This window comes from Pseudophryne corroboree, chromosome 7 (assembly GCF_028390025.1).
Source record: "Pseudophryne corroboree isolate aPseCor3 chromosome 7, aPseCor3.hap2, whole genome shotgun sequence".
Lineage (NCBI taxonomy): Eukaryota > Metazoa > Chordata > Amphibia > Anura > Myobatrachidae > Pseudophryne > Pseudophryne corroboree.
The window spans coordinates 478,042,106-478,065,491 of NC_086450.1; the positions used below are offsets into that span (position 1 = coordinate 478,042,106).

The window sequence follows — 23,386 nt, forward strand, 5'->3', positions numbered from 1 at the left end:
ATGTATTTTCCAAGGGCAATGCGGATATTTTGCCTCCCCATAGGCCTTATGATTGTGCCATTGAGTTAATTCCTGGTGCCACGTTGCCAAAAGGAAGGTTATATGCATTGTCTGGTCCTGAAACTGTGGCCATGAATGAGTATGTGAAAGAAAGCCTTGGGAAAGGATTTATCAGGCCATCTAAATCCCCTTTAAGTGCAGGTTTCTTCTTCATAGAGAAGAAGGATGGTTCACTCAGACCCTGCATTGACTTTAGAGCTTTGAATAAAATCTCAGTAAAGAATACTTACCCTCTGCCGCTGATCTCTGTCCTCTTTGATCAGCTACGTTCGGCTGTGATTTTTTCTAAGATTGACCTGAGAGGAGCATATAACCTCATCAGAATCAAGTCAGGGGATGAGTGGAAAACGGCATTCAGTACTCAGTCAGGCCACTATGAGTATCTGGTTATGCCATTCGGCCTGTCTAACACTCCGGCAGTTTTCCAGGATCTCATTAACGATGTGCTCCGTGAGTTTCTTGGAAGATTCGTTGTAGTCTATTTAGACGATATTTTGATATATTCTGACTCTGTAGAACAACATGTTACCCAGGTGCGTCAGGTGCTAAAGAAATTACGTGAAAATCACCTATATGCCAAGCTGGAGAAGTGTGAATTTCATGTCACGGAGGTATCCTTTTTAGGGTACATTATTTCCCCTCGGGGATTCCGTATGGAACCAAAGAAGCTCCAAGCCATCCTTAGTTGGGCGCAACCCACCAACTTAAAAGCAATTCAGCGCTTTTTAGGGTTTGCGAACTACTATAGAAGATTTATTCACTCTTTCTCTGACCTAATAGCTCCCATTGTGGCACTGACTAAGAAGGGAGCAGATCCTACCAATTGGTCACGTGAAGCTGAGTTATCTTTTCAGGCCTTGAAACAAGCCTTTGTCTCAGCCCCCGTCCTTAGACATCCCAACCCAGAATTGCCTTTCATTGTTGAGGTTGATGCCTCGGAGGTTGGAGTAGGGGCTATCCTTTCTCAAAAGGATCCTGATTCCCTTGAATTACATCCTTGTGCCTTTATGTCCAGGAAATTCTCATCTGCAGAATCCAACTACGATGTTGGTAGCCGGGAATTGCTGGCTATTAAATGGGCTTTCGAGGAGTGGAGGCATTGGCTTGAAGGAGCGACCCATACCATTTCAGTTTTGACTGATCACAAAAATCTTCAATACATTGAATCCGCTAAACGACTGAATGCCCGGCAGGCTCGTTGGGCTTTATTTTTTACTCGTTTCAAATTCATTATCACCTTCAGGCCTGGTTCCAAAAATACTAAGGCAGATGCCCTGTCACGCAGTTTTCTTCCAGTTCAAGACAACAGTCCTGTTACTCCCATACTTCCGTCTTCAGTCATTCAGGCAGGCCTCACACAGGATGTATTTACCCAGTTAAAGCTGCTTCAACATCAAGCTCCTGGAAATACTCCTGCTGGTCGTCTTTTTGTCCCTGAGTTTTTGAGAGCAACTGTTTTGACAGAGTTTCATGATAGCAAAGTTGCCGGGCATCCAGGAATCGCTAAGACTTTGGAATTAGTCTCCCGCTCAGTATGGTGGCCTGGTCTTTCCAAAGACATTAAAGAGTTTGTTTTTTCGTGTCAGGTCTGTGCACAGCATAAAGTTCCCCGTTCTTTGCCTATAGGTCAACTTATGCCCTTGAATGTTCCTCTTAGGCCATGGTCGCATATCTCCATGGATTTTGTGGTGGACCTCCCTCTGTCAGCCGGATGCCGAGTCATATGGGTGGTAGTGGACCGTTTTAGCAAAATGGCCCATTTCATTGCTCTTCCCCGATTGCCATCTGCCCAGGGATTGGCAGTCTTGTTCCTCCGCCATGTTTTCAGACTCCATGGCTTACCCACTGATATTGTTTCTGACAGGGGTCCACAATTCATTGCACAATTTTGGAAGTCTTTTTGTGCTTCGTTAAAGATGAAATTATCATTAACCTCCGGCTATCATCCCCAATCCAATGGACAGACTGAGCGAGTTAACCAATCCCTTAAACAATATTTGCGTTTGTACTCGGCCAAACTCCAAAATGACTGGTCGGAGTTTCTTCCATTGGCGGAGTTTGCTTATAATAATGCCTGTCATTCCTCCACCAATGTGTCTCCATTTTTTGCAGTTTTTGGTTTTCACCCCAGAGCTAATTCATTTTTTCAACATTCCTCTGTCTCCTCTCTGGCCCTGACCTCTCATCTTAAACTTATTTGGAAAAAAGTGCACCTGGCTCTCAGAAAAGCAGCTTTCCGGGAAAAAAGATTTTCTGACAGGTTCCGGCGGCCGTGCACTTTTAAAGTAGGAGACAGGGTGTGGTTGTCGACTCGCAACATTAAACTTCGACAAACCTCAGCCAGATTGGGTCCTAGATTTATTGGACCATTTCTCATTATCAAAAAAGTCAATCCAGTTGCTTTCCGGTTACGTTTACCAAAAACTTTACGGATCGGAAATACCTTCCATTGCTCATTGCTTAAACCATATGTTTCGTCCAGTAGATTTCCTCGTAAAATATCTCAGGGGAGATCACCAATAAATGTACAGGGTCAGCAGGAGTTCTTGGTGGAGAAGGTTCTCGATTCCAAGTTGTCCCGGGGTCGGCTTTATTTTTTGGTGCATTGGAGAGGTTATGGGCCAGAGGAAAGGTCTTGGGTCCTGGATGAGGACCTTCATGCCCCGAGGCTAAAAAGGGCATTTTTTCGAGAATTTCCTCAGAAACCTGGCTTTAGGGGTTCCTTGACCCCTCCTCAAGGGGGGGGTACTGTTAGGCGCCGGGGTCCGCTCGTCGGTGCGGCCCGGCGCCTAGCAACCAGGGACGCCGTGCGCGTTCAGCCGCCGGCTCCCTGGCAACGCTAGACGCCGGGCGCACGGAGCCGCTCTGACCTTAGCAACGGGGACGCCACGTTCAGCCGCGTTCCCCGTTGCTGGGTCTGTCCTGATTACTTTATTATGTGCTGGCCGTGCAGCATGCAAGCTGCACGGAATTTCCTGAGATTACCCTGTCTGGATCTTGATTGGAGGGTTCCTGAATAAAGGCACCCTCAGGACTTCTTACAGACGCCGGTGATAGCTTCCTGTTTGCCTGTGTCTGCTACAGAGAGTTTCCAGTCCTGCTCAATCCGGTTGTTCCTGTCCTCAGAGATCCTGTACTCGGAAGTTTGTCATCTATTCCTGGAGTCTGACCGAGCACCTTTAACATCTTGTGGTGTTCGTGTGTTGCGGCTTGTCCGCTTACTGTTTATTATTTAGTTTATTTGTGTTCTGGAGCATTTGAAGAGGATTCCGCTCCCACAGATCCACTCTGGTATCCAGCGGTGCTGGATAGGAGTAACGGATCAGCGGATCTTTGGTTGTCCTTTTCCCTGGCGGCTAGTCAGCACATACCTTTTGTTTAAGTTAGTTAGCTTGTAACCCCTGGCCTGGTTGCTTAGTCAGAGGGCCCCTTGTTATCACCCTGTCTCGGATTTCCCTTTGTCTCCCATTAAGACCTGCGGGGGCATCGGGGTTGGGCAGACATAATCCGCCCTTCGAACGCGGCTGCCATGGGCTCAAGCAACCATAGTCTCGCAGGGGATTTCTGATAACACGGGCGAGACAACGGAGTTAGGGCGCCAGGGGTTACTAGGCTCTCCTGCTCCCACAACCAGCATATTTTCCCAGTACTCAGACCTCTGCCATAAGATCTCCTCTGGTCTGGAGTACGGGAATCATAACACACAGTGCTTGATAGCTTATTCTTTCTTCCTTCCAGCTGAAGGACGGCATCACACCCTCTCTCATTCCCCATCCTATACCAATTTATTGGCACGATGGGAGAACAGCAGAAGGGTGAGAATGCCACGATCTCAGCCTCTATCATAACCCTCATAATCTTTAATAGTACGTTGGTCATTCAAACATTCTGAGGCATCTGTGCCTCCTAGTACAGATAAGACCTATGGTGTAACAAACAATCAGAGGTGTTTGTGTATGGTTTTACTAAGTGATCAGATTATTTAAAACCTCTGGATACCCTAATATCTGGGATACGTGTGGGCCAATGACGATCACTTACACATATTTGTCAAAGTTCTTCATTTCATCTTGTTAAGGTATACTTTAAACCCTTAGATATATTTCTCTACAGACATATTTTCCCTGTAACAGTGGTTTTGTTTGCCGTTGATGGTCCGGTGGAACCTACAACCATACCACGCTATATATGCCCAGCCTCGTCCGATCTTGGAAGCAATATAGTGTTGGGCCTGGCCAGTACCTGGTTGGATGACCACCAGGGAATACCTGGTGTTGTAGGTTAAGACTTGCACTATCACCAGCATTAAGGAACCCTGTGCATGGTCTCTGTCTTGTATAATTTACGCACTTGTGCAAAGGAAATATTATAATCTCTATAAGATTTTCATGAAAAGGGTGGTCAAATAAGGGTGGACAACTATTAAATTGTCCCAAACATATTGGGCTCATTGTGTGCTTTTTTATATTTTTATATCCAAAGATAATTATTAAAAGTTATGTTTTATTGAGAATTTAACATAGCCCTGTCTCGGAGATAGAGTGCTCCCACCCAAGGGTACTTTTCTTCTTTTTCTATTTCATACATTGGCCATGCCAAGTGACAGCAGTGGGTGGCACAAACATGTAGTAGATCAAGTTAAAACACGGCACATCTAGGAAACAGAGTGGCACTGCAGTGGCAGACAGGATGGCAGTTTAATAAACTCAACAACCCCATAAGTAACCAAAAATGTTTTCATTAATAAAGAACTTGAGAAAGAGGGGGTCGGGATGTACTTTTTTTGTTTTCGGGGGTTTTATCACATTTTTCGTATGTACTATCACCTGCCCGCTGCGTTTTAGCCGATGAGGGTATAGGGAAAAAGAAAGGGGGGGAGAGGGGGAGGTATGGAGAGAGAGCGGATGCATGATGCAACACATTTCGCATGCAATGTATTCCACTACTGATGAAAGCATAACTGTGTTTATTAGCGCCATCTGTTTGAAGAAAATAGCAAAGGATGGCTCTCCAGGTAAGAGGTGTCCTTTGCGATAAAAGGACTTCCATCTGCAGAGTAACGCATGCACCATGCGTGGTTTTGGTTCATGCATCCCGCCCTCTCTCTCCCTCTCTCCCCCTCTCTCTCTCTCTGGACAGGAATTATCAAGCATCGCATTTTGAATGCAATACATTCCACCGCTTATTACATGCATAAGGTCATTTAGTAACGCTGTATGCATTAATGCAATAAAAACACAAAATACAGTTAAGAGCTGTCATTTGCTTTCTAAGGACGTTCCCCCCGTGGAGAACACACGCTGCTGACCAATCAGATTACCTGGACCTGGTGCAGCTGTCAGCGCTACTAGGTAAGATAGATGGATCTGGAGTATACTGTATAAATATGTATGTACAGTATATATAACTTTATAAGGAAGTCTTTTAAATTGAAGGTCAACTTTAGTATATGTCGATTAATATATAATTAATAGGAATTTTGGATATCTTTTATATATGCCAACCAAGCGTCTCTTTATATCTGTACTGTTACATTTCACTAATCCAATAGATGTATCATTATTTCTGTGCATTTAGTATAAGTTGTGCACTATAAGCAAATCCCATTGTAATTCCTCCCCTCCCAACAGTTCAAGTTTCAGTGGTGGAATTAAATGTACAGTAAACACACAGGGAAACCAGATATTGCCCAGATTTGCATGTCTCCCCCTGCTCCGTGCTCCCTCTGCCCGGCATGTAATCATTACACCACTGGCACTTGTCACATCTGCTGTCATTATATTAGTAAGGGAAACAGGACAGGTCGCCCGGCTGTGCAGAATGCAGCTGTCTGTGCAGAGTGTGATAAGCATCAGTTTATCTATAATCGGAATACCTGGAATCATCATAAACTCCGCCACCCTCTCTGTGTACATCAGACTCTGGAGAACGAGCAATAGACTCGGAGCCAGTGACCCAATCCTGCTCTCTATGGCTCTCACCAATCTCCTCCTGGTGTGCCAGTTGTTAGTGACTTATTACTTGTATTATTTTCACACTCAATTTAACACAGGAATATTATTTTTGTTTTGCGTCTTGTACGTCCTGTACAATATGAGTTTGTGGAACACCGCCTGGCTCTCCATCTGCTACTGTGTGAAACTCGTCACCGTTACCTACCGGATCTTCCTCTGGGTGAAAATGTGGTTTCCATCTTTCATCACCAAACTCCTCATAGGATCAGCAATATGGTCAGTTCTGGTGAATTTACCCTTTATCTGGACAGTACAGATCATGTTTCCACAGAACACAAATATTACTGATGGGTCAGTACGTTCTGCAATGAAGTTGAAAATCCTTTATACTGTGCTAAACCTGCTGCTGAGTTACGTCCTGCCCTTTACCCTGACTGCCATCTGTATTGGGCTCAGTGTGACGTCTCTCCTGCACCATGTCTGGATGATCAGGCAGAACGTGTCCCAGGACAGCTCATCCCCTCAGCTCCAGGCTCTTGTTCGGGCGGCTGTGACAATGACGCTGCGTGTGGTGTTGGACCTGACATTTCTTATTATCCTTATTTATACATTTGCTGTGTCTCTCAATGTCAGTCCTGTCATAGAAACATTATTCTGGGTGTATCTCATCTCATATCCATCTGTACAAGCTTTCATACTAATCTTTGGAAACCCCAAATTGAAGCGAAGTCTCCTGGTCATTAGGAACAGGCAGGACGTGTAGTTGGGTATCAGGCAGTAATTATATCTTACACATAATCTCAGCAGGTACAAGATAGATACATTTTAAGATTTTATTCTTATATTTCACCTATTATGTAGTAGATGTGATTTTGTTTTATTTAAGAATAAGGAAATCCTCATAGAGATGTACATTATACACTAAAGTACCATCGTGGTCCATTGTGAGTTTCAATATTGTCTCTTACTTGCTGCCTACTGACAACCCCCAGGCTTCTAAGGTAAAGCTTGGAGGAATTCTATAACCCAAAGTATTGTGCCCCTAGCACGCCCCCTGTCAGCAAGGTGATAATAACTTTACTGACCCTGACATACTTCTCGCTTCACTAAGGGACAGATACACTGAGCAGCAAAGGCCCAAATAATAATGTATGGTCCTATACTGCCTGGGTGAGATGGGGGGGGCAGCCATAGACAGGAGTAAGTGGCTATATATATGGAAGTGATGGGTATTATGGGAAGGAATGCTGAGATACTCACACTACACAGCCCAATGTATTGTGTCAGTCACACCTATTACTGACAGGTGCATCAGATCCAGCATACAGCCATACACTCCCCATACACATACATTAGCAGTAGATGGGTAATAAGAGCTCACTGACTGTAAATGTGGCACGGTCACAGGATGCCGCCTGTCCACCAGGTGACATTGTCAGATCCCTGCCCTGCTAGAGCCGCCCCGGTCACCTGTAAGTGCTGCTACTGTGAGGTGGAAACATGTAGGAGCAACAGCAGTCCACACCGCCATGCAGCAGCTGCACAACCTACCAACACGGGTCCACCAAGTGCTCAGACATCACCTGTCCCTGGCTGCAGTCCTCACCACCACATCCCAATCTGTATCTGGGTGTAACATCAAGCTCTGCTGGTCAGGAGCTTCATGGTTCCGGTTCCCATGGCCTAGAGAAACATACAATCCTCAGATCATCATGCACAGACATCGTGTGGTGTACAAGACAATGATACTGGACAATGTGGTGGTGGAAATGTCTTCTCTGAAGGGACAAGTCACACGTCTGCATCTGGCAGTCTGACAGACAAAGCTTGGTATGGAGAATGCCAGGAGAACATGTACTGCCCAAATACGTTCTGCCAACTCTGCAGTTTAGTAGAGAAGGAATTATGCTCTGGATCTGTTTCCCATGGTGGGGCCTGAGGAAAGGGAATGACACTACAGGATTGTGTGTCCCACCTGTGTGGCAGCAGGTTGGGAAGTCCCTATACTGTGTCATTATGGCAGTGCCCCCTGTGCATATAGTGAGGTCCCTCATACAATGGCTTGCTGCCTGGTACCGCTAGTCCTGAGTGTGATCAGCAGTAAGTGGTTCCAGTAGAAAGCCCCCAGTGTGGCAATCACCAGTCCTGCATTGCTACTAGAGGATGCAGACTCGGCAGTCCATAGAGCCGCATCAGTGCTGCCGCACAGCGGGGAAATTAATTGTCAGGTACATACTGGCGGTGGCCATCTGATGTCATTGTGAGTGCGCGGTCATCAACATCAGACCCCCGGTGTATGATCAGTTACTGTAGGTAAAACACATTTAATAAAAATGAAACCCATATAATTGTCAGTTGTGTTGTTATATAAATGCATTAATGTAATTATAGAGTTCTACGATAATTATAACCAATGGGCTGTACGTTGCTATGAAGTACTCAGTGATGCTATATGGAAAGTATATGACAACAGCTGTTACAATAGGGTAATGAATTTGTGTAATGATTTAGAGGTGATTTTAGTCTCTTCATGTAACGTGTGATTTGTCAGTGACATTTAGGATATAAATCTCTTCTTTCTCATCTTCCTGTTTCCTTCCTGTGTGTCACATGTCATATTACTTACTCCTAACATTAATTAATAACCAATGTGAAATGTGATAATTAAAACTTTATTACACCAAATTACTGATGACCCCTTTTCATATAGATTGTTATTATAAATGAATGAATGTGCAACACTGAAATATCAGGGATCCAAATGGAAATGTAATGTACTGTAGCGGATTGGCGTGTCAGGACACCAGACCAGATTCAGTTTGGCAGGTCCGGTCGTCCCATCGATGGCTGCATGTCACCCCTATGCCGGACAGCTGCCGCGATTGGCTGGGCCGACAAGTAGGAAATGGATGAGAACACTGTCACGGCGGAGTGGCCCTATTTCACCCTACTTGCCGGCCCGGCCTGACACATGCATCTGCTGCCGGATGCTGAATTTCCAGGATTTGTGTTCCACCACTGTGGAGCGCAAACTGGAAAACGTGATCTTACAGGCTAGTGGATGCTTCCGGTAATCCACAGCCTGAGAGAGGCTGAAGCGGGTGTGACGGTACTGTGGCAGACGGAGACAAGGAATCCCAGGCACCCACCAGCAGGCAGCCGCACACAGCAGGCCTCGACACTCCAGGTAAAAATGGGGGCGACACCCCCCTGTTTTCCACAATACCATCTGCTCCCGCCCCTCCTCCAGTCAATCAGGCAGAGGCGTTCGCATCTCTGCGATGTGATCACAGGACCCGATCATCACCACAATGGCCTGCTTCTGCGTGTTTAAAAAGTAATAAAAGAAAAATCTTGCATGACTATTTCAGTAACACTGAGCTTTTTCTTCTTCTACATCATGCTGTATAATTAATCAATCAATTAAATATACAAATAGTGTCACTAGAAAAGAATTGCTGCACTTGGTGAAGCCGTCACTACCACTGTTATGAATAGAGCACTCACCACGCAGGGTCTGCACGTGCTGTAATGGATAATGAAGGTGGATCCAGGGAATGCTGATCAACCCAATACAGAGAAAGTCGGTATCTATTGTATGTACTATTTACTACAAAATGACCACACATGTAACACACAGCACAAACATGCGCAGTATAAACGCTGGACAAACAGTATGGTTATAGTGTCCCAATAGATAAGAAATGGACCCCCTTTATATTGTTTATGTGTGTGTATTGTATATTAAGGAGGCCATTAGATCTATTGGAAGACTAGGCTGAAGTCTAGGTGACCTTGTCTTCTTGTCTGGCAGGGAGTTTGGTGCCACTAAGAAGTGCGGTGTCACCGCTGGCCAGCCTGACCCGGGAAAAATCCCCCCAGAGGATTGGGACCCTAGGACACAGGGCAGAAACAGAGGTGGGTGGGCTGTTACTGGGGAGCTGGGAATAGGGATGGCCATTGGTGGGCTGCCATCGGTGGCACCTGAACCATCTATGGCGAACCATCGATGGTTTGCACCACTCAATGGCCATCACTGAAAGGTGCTGGCCGGGCCGCGGGCCAATAAAAAAAATGGGGCGGGGCTCAGTGGGTGTTTGGGGGTGGAGCCATGCTCCGTGTCCCGTCACCTTGCAAAAAAAAGAAATACAAAAAATATTCGTTTAGGCTGTGCCATCGATGGAGAGAAACCACATGACGAGGAACAACTTTTACTGCAAATTGAAAAAGCTGCGGGAATGGGGGACATCCTAGTGTTAGGGGATTTTAACTATCTGGGTATAAATTGGAGTAATGATTCATGTGTAAAAACTAGGAGCAGCAGATTCTTAAATACATAAAAGGATCAATACTTGTCTCAATTTGTTGAGGACCTAACTAGAGGTAAAACTATTCTGGACCTAGTTATTACCAATAATGTGGACATTATATCAAACACTAAAGTTGGGGAGACCTTGGGAAACAGTGACTACTATATGATCACATTCGACATCAGTTTCAAGCAGCATAGCTATAAGGGCACAACTAAAACCTTAAACGTTTGAAAAGCTAACTTCAATATGCTGAGACAGGCGCTAAACGATATGAAGTGGGAAGTTTTGTTTCATGGTAAAGACACATCGGAAATGTGGGATGCTTTAAAAGGGTTGCTTGATAGCAATATTCACAGATTCATTTCCATGGGCAGTAAATGAAGGAGTACTAAACATAAGCCTATGTGGCTTAATAAGGAGGTCAAAGAAGCAATGGCTAAAAAGAGGCGTGCTTTCAAAATATTTAAATCTAATGCAGGGGAGGAGTCATTCCAGCATTATAAGGAATGCAATACAAAAATGCAAAAAAGTAATAAGGGCAGCTAAAATTGTAAACGAAAAGAAAATCGCTATAGAGAGTAAAACCAATCCTAAGAAGTATTATAAATACATAAACAGTAAAAAGTTAAAGAAGGAGAACGTAGGCCCATTAAAAGATGAACTGGGAGCTTTGATAAATAATGATAAAATAAAAGCTGAAATACTGAACAATTGTTTTCCCTCAATATTCACCAGGGAGGACCAGACGGTGAGAGTAGTGCATAACAATAGTGATGGTAATGACTCTTTGTCACGATCCGGGTAACTAGACGCCGTTTCTTACCGGTTAGGTGCCTCCTAAGGTTGGTTCAACGAGCCAGGGCCGGGCTGTAGCGTGTGTTGCCTGCAGCGCTGGCTTTAGTGGGCCTCCTCACTGTTTGCACTCGCGGTGGAGCGGTGCTCTCAGTCCCGTCGCGGCTGTCATTGCCGCGCCCATGGCTCCCCGCTGGATGTGTGTCCTCCGCAAGCTCTGGCCGCCACCTCCATCCCTGTGGCCGCTGAACGCGCTGGGTGCATTGACTTCTGCTGTTGCGGCCTCCGCCGCCATTGTTACCTCACACATGTGTTCTAAGTTCCTAATTTCCCTTCTGCATTCGTCTATGGGTGCAGCCATGTTGGACTTGGATCACATGATCCCGTTTCACCTGTCCACAGTGCTGACAGAGCCGGAGCCTAATTGTCCACCAATCCTAGCCATCCTACTGCTATAAATATCTGGTCCCAGCACTTAGAGGTTGTCAGTGCTTCAATTGTCTCCAGCGATTCCAGTGTGTAGTTCTCTGTGACTCTCCCTACATTAGCCTGACTCCATGGTGATTTCCTCTCCGGTGATATTCCAGCTTGCTTTGTCCATTACCCATGGTGCAACCTGTCTCCTTTATTCCTGCACCCAGTACTAACAGCCGTTCATGCTCCGGCTTCCCAGCAGCCACTTCTCAGTGTTTCACAGTTTTTCAGCGAACCCCAGCTTCACTTACAGATTTACAGCGAACCCCAGCTTCTCTTACAGTTTTTCAGCGAACCCAGCTTAACTTACAGATTTCCAGTGACCCCAGCATCACTTACAGATTTCCAGCGACCCCAGCTTCACTTACAGATTTCCAGCGACCCCAGCATCACTTACAGATTTCCAGCAACCCCAGCTTCACTTACAGATTTCCAGTGACCCCAGCTTCACTTACAGATTTCCAGCGAACCCCAGCTTCACTTACAGATTTCCAGCGACCCCAGCTTCACTTACAGATTTCCAGCGAACCCTAGCTTCACTTACAGATTTCCAGCGAACCCCAGCTTCACTTACAGATTTCTAGGGACCCCAGCTTCACTTACAGCTTTCCAGCGACCCCAGCTTCACTTACAGATTTCCAGTGACCCCTGCTTCACTTACAGATTTCCAGTGACCCCTGCTTCACTTACAGATTTCCAGTGACCCCAGCTTCACTTACAGATTTCCAGCGAACCCCAGCTTCACTTACAGATTTCCAGTGACCCCAGCTTCACTTACAGATTTCCAGCGAACCCCAGCATTACTTACAGATTTCCAGCGACCCCCAGCTTCACTTACAGATTTCCAGCGAACCCCAGCTTCACTTACAGATTTCCAGCGAACCCCAGCTTCACTTACAGATTTCCAGCGAACCCCAGCTTCACTTCCAGATTTCCAGCGAACCCCATCTTCACTTACAGATTTCCAGTGACCCCAGCTTCACTTACAGATTTCCAGTCACCCCAGCTTCACTTACAGATTTCCAGTGAACCCAGCTTCACTTACAGATTTCCAGTGACCCCAGCTTCACTTACAGATTTCCAGTGACCCCAGCTTCACTTACAGATTTCCAGTGAACCCCAGCTTCATTTATTGTTTATCCACAAACCCCAGAATTGTTTACAGTCTCACCTACTATTCCCAGTATCACGTTATTTCCTCACTTGGGTCCCCAGGCGTTATACAGGACTTTCCCTCACATTCCGGATTACTGGTACCAACCAGTTGTGCTTTTAATAACGTTTATTATTCTTTTTGCACCTTATATGACTTTTATTTAATAAAACTCCAGAAATATACTTCCAGTTGTCGCGGTGACGCCTTTGGGCATTTCATTGCTACTGTCTTAGGGTTGTGTACACACGGTGAGATAAATCTGTGAGATTTTGACTATATAGTCAAAATCTTATGAAAAGTTAGTGCATATCTCATGGTGCTAGGCAGCTTGCGATACAGATGCGTACCCGATGCGTGCTCCCGTGGGGTCGGTATAGTAAGGCTAGATAGACTGTGCAAGCAAGTCAATCTTGACTATCTAGTGTACAATCTAGTACAAAGTATAGTAAAAATTGGCACATTAAGCAAAATCGTACATAGACAAAATCTCAAGCACAGATAGTCAAAATCTGTACAATCTGTGCTATCTGGGCTCTGGGGGAGTTCAAGGGAAATCGCATAGTCAAAATCGAACATAGCAGGGATCTCACCGTGTGTACACACCCTAAGAGTCTATTCACACCACCCAAATTCCGGTATCTGTCAGCCCCTTACAACTGAGGCTTCCAGATACCCTCACCAGCCCTCAGATGTGACACTCTTGGCTTGATGCTTGTTTAAGTGAGGAAGTAGTCCTGTAGAGACTAAGCAACATAAATATTAATAAATCACCAGGCCCAGATGGTTTTCATCCGAGGGTTATTATGGAGCTTAGGTCGCAGCTAGCAAAATTATTATACTTGATTTTCCATAGTTCAATTACATCAGGCATGGTACCAAAGGATTGGCGCATAGCTGAGGTAGTACCTTTATTTTAAAAGGGAACTAAAAATAATCCTGGTAATTATAGACCAGTTAATTTAACCTCTATAGTGGGTAAAATATTGGAAGGTATTTTGAGGGATAGCATAGAGGATTATCTGCAGGTTAATAAGATTATTAGCAAAAGTCAGCATGGGTTTGTGAGGGACAGATCATGTCAAACTAACTTAATTAGCTTTTAAGAGGAAGTGAGCAAGAATCTTGACCAGGGAAAATCAGTGGATGTAGTGTATTTAGATTTTGCAAAAGCCTTCGATACAGTGCCTCACAGGAGACTGACTGTCAAATTAAGGAAACTTGACCTAGGATATACTATTTGTACATGGATAGGTAATTGGCTGGATAACAGATTACAAAGAGTAGTGGTCAACGGAATGTTCTCCTGCTGGGCACCAGTAGTCAGTGGAATACCACAAGGGTCCGTACTTGACCCGCTACTATTCAATATATTTATCAATGATCTAGGAATAGGCCTGGAAAGCGTAGTGTCAATCTTTGCAGATTATACTAAACTGTGCAAGGTAATTAAGTCAGAAAGCGATGTGGAATCACTACAGAATGACTTATTGAAACTTGAAACCTTGGCGACTAAATGTGGAACGAGGTTCAATATAGAAAAATGCAAAGTTATGCATTTTGGAACAAAAAACACACACATGCATGCTATACTCTTAATGGGGAAAATATAGGGGTAACTGTGGTGGAAAAAGATTTGGGCATGCGTATAGATAATAGGCTTAATAACAGTACACAATGTCTAAATGCAGAAAAAAAGGGGAGTAAGGTGCTTGCGTGCATAAAACAGGGCATTGAGACAAGGGACAAGGATGTAATCCTGCCACTGTACAAATCATTGGTACGTTCACATCTTTAATATTGTGTTCAGTTTTGGTCACCATATTATAAAATAGATATCGGGGAACTAGAAAGCGTTCAAAGGCGAGCTACTAAACTGATTAAAGGGTTAGAGACACTGGAGTACAAGGAAAGGATTACTAGGTTACATATGTATACACTAGAAAAGAGGCGTCTAAGAGGAGACATTATTAATATCTTCAAATATGTAAAGTTTAATTACAAGGAGTTAGCAGGGGATTTGTTTATTATAGAACTCTGTATAGGACGCGTGGGCACTCTCTGAGGCTAGAGGAGAGAAAAATCCATACACAACGGAGGAAAGGGTTCTTCATGGTAAGGGCAATAAAGATTTGGAACTCCCTGCCGGAGAGGGTAATAATGGCGGACTCTGTAAATGCATTAAATAATGGATTGGACACATTTCTAACTGGAAAAAAGTATCCAGGGTTATAGCTTTTAACATAGTGACATTAATATCTGGGAGTGGTAACAATCATAGTTGTCAATTGGTACTAAACCATTACTTCAGCAGGTGTATTATAATATGAACAGCTTAACACAGAATACAGGCTGAACCCTTTTCAACCTCACTAACTATATAAACTATGTAAACAAAAAATGCCTAGTGTACATGAGTACAGCTGGCCAATAAAGCTGATTCTGATTTTACAGCACTGGCACAATAGACGCTTAGGTTCTACCTACTACTGGAAGCCGCAGTGGCAGGAGGGGGGGAGTGGGGGGGGCAGGACTCTGCAGATTCCATGCGGATAGCATGGGAGACGGCCCATCGAAAATGGCAGCTGCCTTCTAGGAGACAGATGCTAGAGGTATTACTAGACCATTACCCAGCGCTACCCAGAATGAGCATGTAACCCCCTGGCACTGAGCATGTAATCCCTATGGCAACGAGCATATGTAACCCCTGGCAACGAGCATGAAACCACTGGCAATGAGCATGTGACCGAGTAGGACTTCCGGTCAGCGTAATCACGTACCCCGGCGGCTTCTCCTCTCACCTCTAGCCACCAACAGCACCGTGGGCAGCAACATGGACATCCGTATGTCCAGGGCAATTTATCCATCAGGCACACGGGAATATCAGCAGTGGCAGCTAATTGTGAAGTATTAATATATCTCCAATACATCTCATAATAACTTCCATACAGGTCCCTGGCTCTCTCATCCCAGCAGCCGGGCTACTCTGCAATACTCTATAGCATCAGAGAGCCCTGTGCAGCAACGCGGGAAGCAGAAGCTGGTGGCTCTACTTTCATCTCTTTCCTTATCAGGGTTTGGTGGCAGCTCTCTCTCATTCAATGTTCCATGCTGATAGCAGATATTTAACAGCAGAAGAGTTGTTTCCTGTCAATACCCTGATATATATTTTTCTACCTCTGTAATACTCTATGTGGTCAAATGCTGCTCAAAAACAATGGTCCTCATTCCGAGTTGATCGCTAGCTGCCGTTGTTCACTGCGTAGCGATCATTTAAAAAAATGGCAAAACTGTGCATGCGTATGCGGTGTACGGATACAAAAAGCATCATGGTTTTGCACAAGTTCTAGTGACGCTTTCAGTCGCACTGGCGGACGCAAGGAGATTGACAGGAAGTGGGAGTTTCTGGGTGGCAACTGACCATTTTCTGGTAGTGGTAGGGAAAACGCAGGCGTGGCCGGGCATTTGCTGGGCGAGTATCTGACGTCATTACCGTGTCATTTGTCGCAGCAATCATCGCACAGGATAAGTAACTACCGGGCTGGTCTTGTTCTGCACAAAATATGTTTGCAGGCGCTCTGCTGCCCAGGCGTTCACACTCCTGCAAAGCGAAAATACATTCCCCCGTTGGCGGCGACTATGCGTTTTCACGGCTGCTAAAAACAGCTAGCGAGCGATCAACTCGGAATGAGGGCCAATGTCTTTTTCTCCCGTGCATATTACAATTCAGAGTGGGCTGCTTTGGTGCCGAGGCTATTTGATGAACTGCATTGTTAGATACTAGAGCAATATATGACACTGCATTGGCTCAATAATTTACACTGAATATACATGATCAACAAATATGTCCTGACACTGTCACACTGGGTGACAGCAATTTAACGATATACTGTAGGGCCTAATTCAGACCTGATCATAGATGTGCTCAGTTCAGCTTCTCTAACATGCGGGGGGGGGGGGGGGGAACGCCCAGCACGGGGCTAGTTCGCCCCGCATGTTAGGCCCTACCCCGCCCCCACACAAGTACAAAGCATTGCACAGCAACACTGCTTTTGTACTTGAACAGTTGCTCCCTTCCAGCGCAGCTCCGGCGTGTCCAGGTCACAGTGGCTGCGTGTGACATCACGCAGCCGCCGCGGCCTGCCCCCACACGGTACGGGCACGCCTGAATTGTCCGGACCGCACCCCTAAAACGGCAGCCAAGCAACGCCGGCCCGTCCCCTCCCTTCCAGCGACCGCCTCTACCTGTCAATCAGGCAGAGGTGATCGCAGGGCGGAGACGACCGTCGGCTGTCTGGCATGCACATGTAATGGTTTACCCTTATGATCTCCTCCACTTTACTGCAGTATATAACATTACACATGTACAGTATGTATGTACACACTACGAGATGACACGCACAATATCTAAGAGTGTGAGCCAAATCATTGCTAATATGAAGAAGGAAAGAAATAATTTCCAGCGCTTCACTTTGTATAAACCTAATAAAAACTGTTATAGACAGATCTTTATAGATATATTCTGTTTATTGTTAACATAAATTATAGACACTTTGACAATTGAAAATAGTAATATAAAATGTTTCTCCACTTATAAGCATTTTAAACGAATAAAAATAGTATTATAAAATGTTTTTTCACTTGCGATCACAAGAATGCATTTACTTGTAGGAGTATTTGGTGCATATTAAACACATAAGGACGATACACATACACATACACAAACAAACATTAAACATATATATTTGTGGTAACTGTTTCTAATTTCAGAGGGAGTTGACACACTATTGTAGCGGTTTACTCTACTCCCCTGTGTTCTGTATTATTTCCTCTTTTAAAATGTCACTTTGTGTTGATTTGATTTGATATCCTACGAGGTTGCAGTCTATTGGTAAGTGGGTTTAATTGATATGTCCCGTATTAGTCAAATGACCGATCCAAATTGCAGCTCCGCAATTGCAAATGATTATAGTCTGCCGGCAGACTTAGACGTTCGCTTACCGCGTCGTCCTCCTCCTTGGTCCTGGGCTCCCCGTTTGCGGTGTCCGGCGTTCGGTGAGGACTTGCGGGCTCAGCGGTGGTCCGTGCTCTCTACAATCTACGCGTTTCGCCTGTCCAGGCTTCGTCAGGATAGTCGAGATAGTCAATAGCATTGCGGGCTGCTTTTTATTTCTGATGCGGTCCGTCCTTAATTGGCAAAGCTGTCTTGAATAATTGATTTATTTTATCAGTGTGTGTTTGTTGTTCATTGAACAAATTGTTCCTTGATGAGATGAATCTCTTGTTTTGTTCTTATCATTTTCTTTGATGTTTTTGGCAGTTCATCAAAGTATTCCGGGGATGATTAATTAATTTGTTTCCATCAGTGTCTTTGATGTTTGGCACTGTTGTTAAATATTCTAGGAATAGTTAATTTGTTCCAATTATATCAATTAGATGTGAATGATTCAATCAATTTTGCTAAATAGTCTATTAGTTACCACAATTAATTTCATTTTACAAAGACATGATAACATTTAGATTTACATATAACATAAATGTATTGTCGGTGTGGGTCTTGTTATTTAAATATCTGTTTTACAAGTATACTAAAATGACCTGTGCGTTGCATAATTATTTGTTATAACCACAAAAATCACAATAAAAAATATGAATTATGAATTCAATATTCTTGAATAAAAAATGGAAAGTTATGTAACAATTAATTACTTAAAATTATTAGTGTAAAATAATAGACACATATATATAATTGATAAATATATATGTAAGAAGGATTAATATGTTGTTGGAGATTGCAATTTTATTCTTGTTTTTATTATTATTTTTGTCAGATGACGTTTCTATCTTTAGGGCATTTGTCTTAGTCTTTGAGAAAGGGTTTCAGTTCGAAATCTAAATTGAGTCCATTTGGGTTTAAGGTGTCCAGTTCATAAATAAGTTTAGTTTCTTCTTTTAACAGCAGATCTTCTACATTTCCTCCTCTCCATGGTCGATTGACTTGTTTTAATCCTACAAATTGTATTTGTGTAGGGTCTCCTCCATGGTATTTTAAAAAATGCGCTGGGACACTATGGTCTTCTTTTTTTTTTTTTAGTGTCCCAGCGCATTTTTTAAAATACCATGGAGGAGACCCTACACAAATACAATTTGTAGGATTAAAACAAGTCAAACGACCATGGAGAGGAGGAAATGTAGAAGATCTGCTGTTAAAAGAAGAAACTAAACTTATTTATGAACTGGACACCTTAAACCCAAATGGACTCAATTTAGATTTCGAACTGAAACCCTTTCTCAAAGACTAAGACAAATGCCCTAAAGATAGAAACGTCATCTGACAAAAATAATAATAAAAACAAGAATAAAATTGCAATCTCCAACAACATATTAATCCTTCTTACATATATATTTATCAATTATATATATGTGTCTATTATTTTACACTAATAATTTTAAGTAATTAATTTTTACATAACTTTCCATTTTTTATTCAAGAATATTGAATTCATAATTCATATTTTTTATTGTGATTTTTGTGGTTATAACAAATAATTATGCAACGCACAGGTCATTTTAGTATACTTGTAAAACAGATATTTAAATAACAAGACCCACACCGACAATACATTTATGTTATATGTAAATCTAAATGTTATCATGTCTTTGTAAAATGAAATTAATTGTGGTAACTAATAGACTATTTAGCAAAATTGATTGAATCATTCACATCTAATTGATATAATTGGAACAAATTAACTATTCCTAGAATATTTAACAACAGTGCCAAACATCAAAGACACTGATGGAAACAAATTAATTAATCATCCCCGGAATACTTTGATGAACTGCCAAAAACATCAAAGAAAATGATAAGAACAAAACAAGAGATTCATCTCATCAAGGAACAATTTGTTCAATGAACAACAAACACACACTGATAAAATAAATCAATTATTCAAGACAGCTTTGCCAATTAAGGACGGACCGCATCAGAAATAAAAAGCAGCCCGCAATGCTATTGACTATCTCGACTATCCTGACGAAGCCTGGACAGGCGAAACGCGTAGATTGTAGAGAGCACGGACCACCGCTGAGCCCGCAAGTCCTCACCGAACGCCGGACACCGCAAACGGGGAGCCCAGGACCAAGGAGGAGGACGACGCGGTAAGCGAACGTCTAAGTCTGCCGGCAGACTATAATCATTTGCAATTGCGGAGCTGCAATTTGGATCGGTCATTTGACTAATACGGGACATATCAATTAAACCCGCTTACCAATAGACTGCAACCTCGTAGGATATCAAATCAAATCGACACAAAGTGACATTTTAAAAGAGGAAATAATACAGAACACAGGGGAGTAGAGTAAACCGCTACAATAGTGTGTCAACTCCCTCTGAAATTAGAAACAGTTACCACAAATATATATGTTTAATGTTTGTTTGTGTATGTGTATGTGTATCGTCCTTATGTGTTTAATATGCACCAAATACTCCTACAAGTAAATGCATTCTTGTGATCGCAAGTGGAAAAACATTTTATAATACTATTTTTATTCGTTTAAAATGCTTATAAGTGGAGAAACATTTTATATTACTATTTTCAATTGTCAAAGTGTCTATAATTTATGTTAACAATAAACAGAATATATCTATAAAGATCTGTCTATAACAGTTTTTATTAGGTTTATACAAAGTGAAGCGCTGGAAATTATTTCTTTCTTTCATAGTGCATATACCGTTTTGGGGAAGGAGTACCCCTAACAACCCCATATTTCCAATAGCAGCTACTTTGTATCCAATACCTTTAAAGAGTTGAGCGCAGCTTGCCACCACCCAAACTTTAATATGAAGAAGGAGAATAAGAAAATAAGGGGGACATTTACTAAGCAGTGATAAGAGCGGAGAAGTGAGCCAGTGGAGAAATTTCCCCATCAACCAATCAGCAGCTCTGTATCATTTTATAGTATGCAAATTATAGATGTTACTTCAGTGCTGATTGGTTGTCATGGTCAACTTCTCCACTGGCTCACTTCTCCGCTCTTATCACTGCTTAGTAAATGTCCCCCTAAGTGAGATAAAACAGTGGCTGCAATACAGAGGTATTGAGGTCAGTTTACCCACGGTTCGTTATCATGCTTTGAGGACTTTGCTTAGAATCAACACACCTACCAAATCCACATGGGGTCATTCCAACCCGATCACATGCAGCACTTCTTTGCAGCCGTGTAATTGGGTCGGAACTGCGCATGCGCGGCGGATGCATTGCGCAGGCACGTCATTACGTGGCACCGGGCGTCGCCGGGCAGTGATACCGGGTACGAAGAAAGTGGTCACTGTGGTGACCACAAGAAGATTGGCAGGAGGAAGGCGTTCTGGGGAGTCACCTGACAGTTTTCCGGGAGTGGTTTGGCGAACGCAGGCATGTCTTGGCGTTTTGAAGGCATATGTCTGACGTCAATTCCGGGACCTGTATCGCAGAAATCATCACACCAGGTAAGTATGTCTAGGGCTAGTCTTGTTTTACACAAAACTTTTTTAGCATAGCAGGGCTGCACAAGCGATCGCAGCCCTGCTATGCTAAAATACACTCCCCCATAGGTGGCGTCTAGTTGATCGCGCGAGCAGCAAAAAGTTGCTATGTGCGATCAACTCAATATCTGTTGTTTCAATTTTTTACTTTAGAGTTTCAAAATATGTCACTATATTTATTATTATGAAGCCAGGAAATCACATTCTATTAAATGACTGTGCACTTTAATGTAGACATACCGTACAAATTAGTGCTTTTTAAATTACTGTCAGTGACTTTGTGACTTTCATCCACTGTTGGCCACAACACACAGGAAGAAGGAGCAATTCATGTGGAGACAGAGCATGTGCTACTTTGTGAGTAAGAGACTGTACAAAAGTCTCAATACAACATCAATTATCAGGGGGGGGGGCAATGGAAACCTAATTAGTTGTCTGTCTGGGGACAGAGCACTGGGCCTGATGTACTTAGCTTAAAAAGTGATAAAATGCAGAGTGATAAAGTACCAGCCAATCAGATCCTTACTGCCATGTCACAGGCTGTTTGAAATATGACAGTTAGGAGCTGATTGGTTGGTGGTTTATCACTCTCTACTTTATCACTTTTTAAGGCTGTGTGCTGAGGCAATCAATACATGAAAGCAGTGTCGCTTTAAGAGACCAGGAGGCCCATGTGATTGCTGACATCGCTGGGCTGAAAATCACTCAGCGCATACACACTGAGTGATTTTACCCCTGCCCAGCAATGTCAGCGGGAGTGAATGGCTTTCCATAGCAGGACGCTATGGAAAGCCGTCCAGTCTGACGTCCATCTGCTGGTAAAACCAGCAGATGAACATCAGCCTTCGGCGATGAAGCAAGAGCATAAATCAGCGCTCATCGCTCATCGCCGAGACATACCCACTGGCCGGTTTTGAGCCAAAAGCAGCACAAAACACCAAAAGAGATCTGCTCTCAGCTCAAAATCACTGGAGGACGGAGCACCGATACACATACAGTACTGTACACCCTTGTCATTTGTTTTTATTTAACCCCTTTGACAATACTGTATTATTGATGATTTGGCATAAATATACTGTAGATAGATAGACAGGGCCAGGCCAGACGGAAGTTATGGTGCCAGAAGTAGGTGGACACTGCTGGCCAGTGTCCACCTACTTATCGTTCAGTTGGGGGGAAAGTTCCAAATACACCTGAACGATTAGTAGGTAAAACCAAACAGGTTTGATTTTCCCAACTAGTTGTACATACCGTTTCTGTCCATTTTTTAGCGTGTGGGAGCAAATGGCTGATAATCGTTAGCTCCCACACACTGCCAGATTATCGTTCCAACCAGCCAAAAAGTTGACTGGTTGGAACGATATCGTTCTGATGTATGGCTAGCTTTACTTTGTGACAGAAGCTAGATTTAAAAAAAAAATTGAAGCACCCACCCATAGCCATGTTTTTGAAGTACCCAAGCACATGGTCCTGTACAGGGAGGGAGGGAGTAGGGGGGAGTTTGTAACTGTAACCGATAGTCAGAGCGAGGGGGTTAGAGTCATATGGAAACATATAAAGTAAGAGGGAAGGACACACTGAGAGACAGAGTCAGGGGGAGAGCGATAGAGCCAGGAGAAGAGATAGACAAAGTCAGGGTACAGAAACACAGAGAGATAGTTAAGGGGAGAGAGATAGAGTCAAGAAGAGAGAGATAGAGTTAGAGGAAGAGAGACAAAGTCAGAAGGAGAGAGAGAGTGAGACAGAGTCATGTGAGTGAGATAGTGTCAGGGGGACATGGATAAAGTCTAAGAGAAAGACAAAATCAGAGGGTGGGAGACACTGAGAGGCAGAGGCAGGGAAGGGAGAATCAGAAGGAGAGAGATACAGTAGAATCAGAGGGAGAGAGATAGTCAGAGGGAGAGGAATAGAGTCATATGGAGAGAGACAGTCAGAGGGAGAGACACAGAGAGACAATTAAAGGGGAGAGATAGAGTCAAGAGGAGAGAGATAGAGTTAATGAGAGAAAGATAGAGTTATAGGGAGAGAGATAAAGTCAGAAGGAGAGAGACAGTAATACAGAGTCATGTGAGTGAGATAGAGTCAGGGGGACAGAGATAAAGTCTAGGAGAAA

The 23,386-nt window shown here is 43.6% G+C and overlaps 1 protein-coding gene and 1 pseudogene across 1 annotated transcript; both read left to right on the plus strand.

The window, feature by feature from the left end:
* The first annotated feature begins 4,224 nt into the window (after window positions 1-4,224).
* On the plus strand, window positions 4,225-4,343 carry LOC134947260 (5S ribosomal RNA; annotated as a pseudogene).
* A 1,537-nt stretch (window positions 4,344-5,880) lies between these two features.
* LOC134944365 (taste receptor type 2 member 41-like) lies at window positions 5,881-6,777 on the plus strand. The gene has a single exon (XM_063932944.1). The coding sequence runs from the start codon at window positions 5,881-5,883 to the stop codon at window positions 6,775-6,777; it is 897 nt and encodes a 298-aa protein (XP_063789014.1).
* Window positions 6,778-23,386: the final 16,609 nt, after the last annotated feature.

What these genes read in the sequence shown, in the direction of transcription:
- LOC134944365 (XM_063932944.1), top strand. Translation starts at nt 5,881, where the DNA reads ATGCAGCTGTCTGTGCAGAGTGTGATAAGCATCAGTTTATCTATAATC.